The sequence below is a fragment of the Mandrillus leucophaeus genome, unplaced genomic scaffold (assembly GCF_000951045.1).
Source record: "Mandrillus leucophaeus isolate KB7577 unplaced genomic scaffold, Mleu.le_1.0 Scaffold16, whole genome shotgun sequence".
NCBI classification, from domain to species: Eukaryota; Metazoa; Chordata; class Mammalia; order Primates; family Cercopithecidae; genus Mandrillus; species Mandrillus leucophaeus.
The window spans coordinates 143,420-151,905 of record NW_012101587.1 but is presented as its reverse complement, the minus strand read 5'-3'; the positions used below and the strand labels follow the sequence as shown (position 1 = coordinate 151,905).

Here is an 8,486-nt window from a genome sequence, read left to right as displayed (position 1 = left end):
CCCCACTCCTGCTCCTCCCTGGCTGGGGGCGCCCCTGCAGTTCTGGGGGGTTTTGAGGTCCTGGTAGGGGAGCCTGCGGTGCTGGGGGTGCCCTGCGGGCTTCCTGGGGCCCTGAGGTCCTGGGGAGGCTGCGGTCCTGACCAGTCCTGTGGTCCTGAGGAGTCCTGAGTGCCTGGGAGGCCCGTGGTCCCGCGGGGGGAGCTGAAGACGTGGGGGACCCTGCGGTCTTGGGGGGTCCTGAGGTCCTGGGGGGAGCCCTGCAGTTCTGAGGGACCCTGTGGTCCTCGGGGGGCCCTGAGGCCCTGGGGGGAGCCCTGCAGTTCTGGGGGGCATTGAGGTCGGGTCGGTGGGGAAACAGCTCGGGCAAAGGGTGCCCGAAGGCCCCTTCAGAGGCGACCCACGAGTGTCGCAGCGCCCAGGGCTCCAGCCTCTTCCCGGAAATCCTCCCGCCCCCCGGGCTTTTCTACTTGCCAAGAGAGTTCCAGGCCCACAGGAAGACTGGCTGAGGAAGAGAGCTGGAATTTGCAGGAATGCGTTGGGCGTTGTGCAAACCCTCATGTAAATTTCCTGACAAGGGTAGAAAGCCCTGGCATGGTTCAGAGGTGGCGCCTCTTCCTATGTCCACGGGATTCTAGATTCACACTATGGTACGTGGGGCTCCCTGGGATCTTGAACCCCCAGCTGGGAGAATTTTGTGCTTCTCAGCATCACTGTTCTCATCTCACCCTGGACACAGTCGCAGGGTGTGAGGAGTGGATTACACCATGAATAGTGTGGGACACCAGTCTGTAAACTACAAAGCAGTATATAAACAGGAAACGCTTTAAGTAGCAATGGTGATATTTCTGTATAACCTGGTAAGTAATTTTAGAAGAATTCTTGAGCGCAGGGTCACGAGATTTTCACCTGCGTCCTCCTCTGCATACTTTATGGTCTGGCTCTGGGCCAAGGTGTGATCCTCCTGCATCCATGGTGTGTGGGGTGAGGAGGGGGACGGGTCCCTGCCCAGTCTGCACCTGGCCCTCATGATTCCGGCGCTACTTGTTGAAAACACTTCCCGGCCGGGCGCGGCGGCTCACGCCTGTAATCCCAGCACTTTGGGAGGCCAAGACCATTTGGGAAATGAGACCATCCTGGTTAACACGGTGAAACCCCGTCTCTACTAAAAATACAAAAAAAATTAGCTGGGCGCGGTGGCGGCGCCTGTAGTCCCAGCTACTCAGGAGGCTGAGGCAGGAGAAGGGCGGGAACCCGGGAGGCGGAGCTTGCAGTGAGCGGAGATCCGGCCACTGCACTCCAGCCCGGGCCACAGAGCCAGACTCCCTCTCAAAAAAAAAAAAAAAAAAGACTTTCCCTCTGAATCCAAAGACCTTGACACCTTTGTCTGAAGTCAACAGATTTATGGAAGGGTTTATCCCATGATATTTAAAATGTCATACGTGGGCCGGGTGTGGTGGCTCATGCCTGTGATCCCAGCACTTTGGGAGGTCAAAGTAGGCAGATCACCTGAGGTCATGAGTTCGAGAACAGTCTGGCCAACATGGTGAAACTCCGTCTCTACTAAAAGTATAAAAATCAGCTGGGCGTGGTGGCACACGCTTGTAATCCCAGCTACTAGGGAGGCTGAAGTGGGAGAATCACTTGAATCCAGGAGGTGGAGGTTGTAGTGAGCTGAGATCGCACCATTGCACTCCAACCTCGGCAACAAAGCAAGACCTCGTCTCAAAAAAAAAAAAAAAGTCATATGCCAATAGTAAATATTTATTCAATTGTCTTATGGTTTATTTTTCAGGCAGAAAATCTATTTCAGGAACTTCAGGAACATTTTCAAGCTCTGACTGCAACATTAAACCTCAGAAATATCCTTTTCTACCTTTAACAAATGCCTTGACTCTTTCGGACTGGTAGATTGTCATGGAGTGTCTTTTTGTTGTCTGCTAGTAGCAGGTAATAGTTTACTTACAGGATTTCCCAGTATTTACTTCTGTGCTTTTACGGTGGCTTCCTGATGTGTTAATTACCCCTCACCTGTAGCCAAAGCTCTACCTCCGGCCTCAGTGGCTCACGCCTGCAATCCCAGCACTTGGGGAGGCCAAGGCGGGCGGATCACGAGGTCAGGAGATCGAGACCATCCTGGCCAACATGGTGAAACCCCGTCTGTACTAAAAATACAACAAAATTAGCCGGGAGTGGTGGCGGCGCCTGTAGTCCCAGCTACTTGGGAGGCTGAGGCAGAATGGTGGGAACCCGGGAGGCGGAGCTTGCAGTGAGCCGAGATCGCGCCTCCAGCCTGGGCGACAGAGCGAGACTCTCTAAAAAAAAAAGCTTCACCTCCTGCTTGACTGGCAACACAGGGTGTCTTGTGCGGCAGGTATAAAGGACAAGAACCCAAACATGCAACACTTCCCAGTGGGGCTTCCATCAGTCCCCCCGGACAGTGCACCCTAGACCACAGGCCCTCAGACGGAATCAGACCCCACAGAGGGTAACACTGAAGGCTCCAGGGCCGGATCCGAGATACGGCTCTCCCAAGCTTGGTTTCGTTTAGTTTAACTTCATCAACTCTCTGTTTTGTCTTAGAAACATGAAATCAAACGGAATGAGAATAGAATGTTTTTTTGGAGTTGGAGCAAATCTAGATGAGGGTAACAACTGCCCCAAGACTCGCCCAATTTGAGCTCATGCTACGCAACTAAATGTATTCCTTCAATATTGTGTGCTTGCAACTTTAGATTTTGTAAATGGGTTCCCACAGAACAAAAATGAGTCTTAAACATAAAATTAAACCATATGAATGTTAGTTTTTTCAAGAGTTAATTTCAGCTGGGTGGTAGTCTATAGTCCCAGCTACTCAACAGGCTGAGGCGGAAGGATCGCTTGAGCCCAGGAGTTCAGGGCTGCAGTGAGCTGTGATCACACCACTGCACTCCAGCCTAGGGACAGGGCAAGACCCTACGAACAGACAAAAAAGAGTTAATTTCCATTACAGTTATTTTTACACACCCAGAGTTTGACTAAAATACACCGATCTCCTGTCCCCAAATCCATGTCCAAGCAAAGGGAGCCACGTTTTCTAAGCTCACGGTTTAAAGGTTAAAGGGACACACTGAGGAAAACTCAGGGAAAGAAGCTAATTTGCAGACACTAGGCCTGTCGTTGATTCCCTCGTTTTATTTATTTATTTATTTATTTTTATTTTATTTTATTTTTTTTTTTGAGACGGAGTCTCGCTCTGGCGCCCAGGCGGGAGTGCTGTGGCTGGATCTCAGCTCACTGCCAGCTCTGCCTCCCGGGTTTCCGCCATTCTCCTGCCTCAGCCTCCCGAGTAGCTGGGACTACAGGCGCCCGCCACCTCGCCCGGCTAGTTTTTTTTTTTTTTTAGTAGAGACGGGGTTTCACCGTGTTAGCCAGGATGGTCTCGATCTCCTGACCTCGTGATCCACCCGTCTCGGCCTCCCAAAGTGCTGGGATTACAGGCTTGAGCCACCGCGCCCGGCCTCCCTCGTTTTAAAAGTTGCATCTGCCGTGGCTTTGCCACGAGCACGGTGACGGCAGGTGCCACGGGAGGCGGGGTCTCTGAGGACATCCTGGCTGTGCCCCCACGGCTCTACACAGAACTCCTTAACACTGCACTGGAAGAAATGGGAAACCGCATCGAGGACTTACAGAAGAATGTCAGTGACTTAATGGTGCAAGCTGGCATTGAAAATTCTATTAAACAACAAATGGTAAGGTTATTGGGAAACTATGTCAACCTTTTGCGTATCTTTTGATTGCTTTCATCTTGAAACATACAATCCCGTATTTGTTCACTATGGGAATTGCTGCCTCTGTGCTGCATGAAAACTGCCAGGAATAAATATCCAAATGTTCTTTTCTTTTTTTGAGGTGGAGTCTTGCTCTGTCGCCCAGGCTGGAGTGCAATGGCATGACTTTGGCTCACTGCAACCTCCACCTCCCGGGTTCAAGCCATTCTCCTGCCTCAGCCTCCCAGGTAGCTGGGATGATAGACATGCGCCACCACACCCAGCTAATTTTTGTATTTTCAGTACAGACGGGGTTTCACTATGCTGGCCAGGCTGATCTCAAACTCCCAACCTCGGGTGATCTACCCGCCTTGGCCTCCCAGTGCTGGGATTACACGCGTGAGCCACCATGCCAGGCCACACCCAGCTAATTTTTGTATTTTTAGTACAGACGGGGTTTCACTATGTTGGCCAGGCTGATCCCAACCTCGGGTGATCTACCCGCTTTGGCCTCCCAGTGCTGGGATTACAGGCGTGAGCCACCATTCAAGGCCACACCCAGCTAATTTCTGTATTTTCAGTAGAGACAGAGTTTTACCACGTTGGCCAGGCTGGTCTCGAACTCCTGATCTCAGGTGATCCACCCGCCTCGGCCTCCCAAAGTGCCTCCTCTGCAGGGCATCTTGGGCCACCCAGTGCAACCCGAACCTCATGAGGGCACTGCAGACATTCTCACAGCTTCTGATGCTGAATGTAAACACGCCACAAAAGAAGGCTAGGATCAGAGGCATGTTTAAAGCCATTAGTAAAAACGACATAGAAAAAACGATTCAGAATCGTGCCCACGTAGAACAGGTCCTCCCACCTGTGCCCACGCGGATCTTCCCCAGGGACCTTCTGAACCTCCAGGTCAGAAAGCTGGTGAGCCGTGACTTCACCCTGCATTGTAGTTTTTGGGTGTGGTCTGTTCAGGTGGGCAGAGATGGCAGCGCTCTGATTCTGCTGGTGGACTGAAGTCCTCATCCCTTCTCTGTGAGCTCAGAGCAGAGGCAGTCTTCCCCCAGACACCTAACCAGGTTTCCTGCAGACACACTGGCATCTTAACCTTCCGACGTCTGTTCTGAGTCTTAAAGCAGTGTGACAGCGGCCCCACACTCTATGTAGCCTTCTGCCCCTTGCTTTTTTGTTCAGTACTGAGATTCACGTCGACACGTGTGGCTCTAGGTCAGTGGCTAACTGCTGCCTAACAGTCCTCTGATGATTTACTTTGTATTTGACTAGTATTGTTTCCAAACAATGCTGCACTACTCGTCTACTTCTTTGTGTACACGTTGCCAGTTTCTCTAGGGGACTTGGTTATTCTGTACCTAGGGGCTTGTCGCCTGCATTAGCTGCCACAAGTAATTTCTGGACTTTGCCTAGAAGCCATCCTGGGAAGATGGGACATAGAATTCACTAGGTACCCAGAGAGCCGCGAGTTAATCCAACTTGATTAAAGCACCACAGTGCCACAGAGAATGCAGTTAATACAACCTGACTAAAGCACCACAGTGCCACAGACAAGGCAAAGCTTGGCAGCCATGCAGGCCTAGGTTTCAAACTCTTAGCCTCTGTTGCTGGCTGTAACCTGGGGAAATCTAAGCTTTGGTTTTCTTCTCTGTAAAATATCTACCTGGTAGGTGGTTGTAAGGATTTAAGAAAACTGCTTGCAAAGCACTTAGGTCAGGGCAAGGTAGACAGTAGGTACATAATGAGACAAACTTGAAATACAGAGTCCAAATCATGATTTCAACTGCACTGCAGCCACAAAGCACCAATGAGAAAGTTATTAAAATCAAGGGTGAACATACTTACTACACCTGATAGGAGTTACGGACTGAACATCTATGTCTCCCTGAACAGCTGAAGACCTAAGTGCAGCATGACTGTGTTTGGAGATGGGGCCTCTACAGAAGTCATTAAGGTTACAGGGGTCCTGAGGGTGGGGCCCTCATCCAACAGGATTCGTCTTTCTGAGAAGACACGCCAGGGGCTCACCTGTTCTCCCCGTCCCTGCCCCAGAGAAGGTGGCCATCAGCAAGCCAAGGAGAGCCCTCCCCAGAAATCACACGGACCGGCACCTTGATCTGGGACTTCCAGAAAACAAGTGTGTTGTTTAAACCACCCAATCTGAAGTCTTGTTATGGCAGTCCTGGGCAGACTAATACAATACGCAACACGTTTACAATAAATACACGATAAACTTACAAATGTGGGATGTAATTATCTTTTTCTGGTAACAGCCAATGAAGCTGTTATCAACAAGAGACATAACTCACACATCATCCACCAATTACGCCATTGACAGAACTGTACCATTACCACCGTCTTAGGGCACGTTTTCTGCCTGCTCTGCTGATGTAAGTACGTTTTCGTTATGTCAAAACTGAAACTGCCCATTAGCTGTCCCCTCCTATTTCCCCCTCACTCCCAGTCTTAAGCAACCACTCAACTGTCTCTATGGATTTGCCTAGTCTAGAAATTCTGTATAAATGGAATTGCACAATATATAGTAACTGGCTTTTCACTTAACCTAATGATTTCAATGTTCACCCACGTTGTAGCATGTGTCAGTACTTCATTCTGTTTATGACCGAATAATATTCCATTCTACGGATGGACATTTTGTTTAACCATTCATCTCTAGAGGGACACTTGGTTTCCACATTTTGGCTTCTGTGTACGAGTTTCTGTGTGGACACACGCATTCAATTCTCCTGGGTATGAAACTGCTGGGTCAAACGGTAACACCATGTTTATCTTTTCTTTTTTTTGAGACAGGGTCTTGCTCAGTTGCCCAGGCTGGAGTGCGGTGGCACAACCATGGCTTACTGCAGCCTTGACCTCCTGGGTTTAAGTGATCCTCCTGCCTCAGCCTCCCAAGTAGCTAGGACCACAGGCACGTACCACCATGCCCAGCTAATTGTTTTGTAGTTTTTGTAGAGACAGGATCTCACCAGGTTGCCCAGGCTGGTCGTGAACTCCTGGGCTCAAGCAATCTGCCTGCCTCAGCCTTCCGAAGTGCTGGGATTACAGGCTTGAGACACCTGCACCCAGTCTGTTTAACTTTTTGACGACCGACCTGCCTGTTATCACTTTCCGACCAGCAGTGTGTGAGGGCTCCAATTTCTCCACATCCTTGCAAATGCTTATTGTGATCTACGTTTTGTATCTAGCCGAACTCGTGGGTGTGAAGTGGCGTCTCACTGTGGTTTTGATTTGCACTTCCTTAACGAGCAGTGATGTCTTTCTGTCTGCTTCCTGGCCGTCTGTTTCACCTGCTCTGGAGAAATATCCGGAGTATAATACTGAGTGTCTGTTACATGCCAGGTACTCGAGGTCACATACATGTTCTCCCTAGCCCCTCACTCTGGTATGGTGTTAACACTCTACTACTTTATACATGGAAAAATCAGCACATGGGAGATTAAACTAGAGATTTGCATTTGAATTTTAAATCCATTTAAAAAGCACACACTCATTTGTAGTGTATGGAAAAAAATGTGCTTCATTCTGTAAGTAACCTCCTGTTTTCACAACAGCGATCAATTTCCCAACAGCAGTGAGCCCTGTGCACCACTCCCGTGCCCCGCAGGCACCATGTGCTTCCGTGTTCACATCTGTGTGCAGGGCAGACACTATTACCCGCCTTTACCAAGGAGAAAATGGAAGCTCAGAGAAGGTGCCCAAGGTCACCTGGTGGGGCAGAGCCTGGGTCTGAGGTCAGAGGGCCCAGGGTGTGCTCAGGTGCCCCCATCCCTGCCCTTCCTCACTTTCACTTCAGAGCGTTGAGTGTGCTGAGACGGGACACGAAGCTCCCAACCAACCATCCACACTGCTAGCAGAGAGGGCAAGAGAAACCTGAGACTGTAACAAGCACATTTTCTCTTTTCTTTTTTTGAGACGGGGTCTTGCTCTGTTGCCCAGGCTGGAGTGCAGTGGCATGATCTCAGCTCACTGAAACATCCACTTCCCGGGTTCAAACAATTCTCCTGCCTCAGTCTTCCAAGTAGCTGGGATTACAGGCGTGAGCCACCGTGCCCGGCCAATAAGGAAATTTTCTAACTATATGAACTGAAGGGCCATGGTTTCTACAGAAAATGTTTACATCAAATACAATCTTGGGAAGAATAAAAAATAGCTCTTCTATTCCTTACAGGGAAGGCTCTAAACAATATTTTATTGTACTGTCTTTATAACCAGAGTAAGAGTAAGCCTTTGGGTTCTGCATGGACTGAACTGTGTAACCCCAAAATTTATATATTGAAGTCCTAACCCCCAGCACCCCAGACTGTGACTTTTGTAGACATAAGATCCTTGCAAATGTAATCAGTTAAGATGAGGCCACGCTGGAGGAGGGTGGGCCCCAATCCAACACAGATGGTGTCATTACAAAAAGGGGAAATTTTGGAGACCAGCACCCACACAGGGAGGACACAGGTGAAGGCAGAGATGGGGAGAAGTATCCACACCAAGGAACTGACAAGACCACCAGCAGCCCCCAGAAGCCAGGGAGAGGCCTGAGCAGACTCCCCTCACGGCCTCAGTAGTAACCCACCCTGCGACGCCCGATCTCGGACCCAGCCCTGCAAAGCTGGACGCCTGATCTCGGACCCAGCCCTGCAAAGCTGCGACGCCCGATCTCGGACCCAGCCCTGCAAAGCTGCGACGCCCGATCTCGGACCCAGCCCTGCAAAGCTG

The 8,486-nt window shown here is 50.2% G+C and overlaps 1 protein-coding gene across 1 annotated transcript; it reads left to right on the top strand.

Annotated features, from left to right (window-relative positions):
* The first annotated feature begins 833 nt into the window (after positions 1–833).
* On the top strand, positions 834–6,008 carry HSBP1L1 (heat shock factor binding protein 1-like 1). The gene is made up of 4 exons (XM_011975901.1): positions 834–857; positions 1,793–1,859; positions 3,634–3,728; positions 5,649–6,008. Exons 1-4 carry the CDS (start codon positions 834–836, stop codon positions 5,658–5,660), a joined length of 198 nt encoding a protein of 65 aa, XP_011831291.1. The 3' UTR covers positions 5,661–6,008.
* The last annotated feature ends 2,478 nt before the right edge of the window (positions 6,009–8,486 follow it).

Coding starts and splice junctions, on each gene's coding strand:
- HSBP1L1 (XM_011975901.1), top strand. CDS start 834: ATGGTGATATTTCTGTATAACCTG. Junction 858..1,792: donor TGATATTTCTGTATAACCTG/GTAAGTAATTTT, acceptor TTTATTTTTCAG/GCAGAAAATCTATTTCAGGA. Junction 1,860..3,633: donor TGCAACATTAAACCTCAGAA/ATATCCTTTTCT, acceptor TTAACACTGCAC/TGGAAGAAATGGGAAACCGC.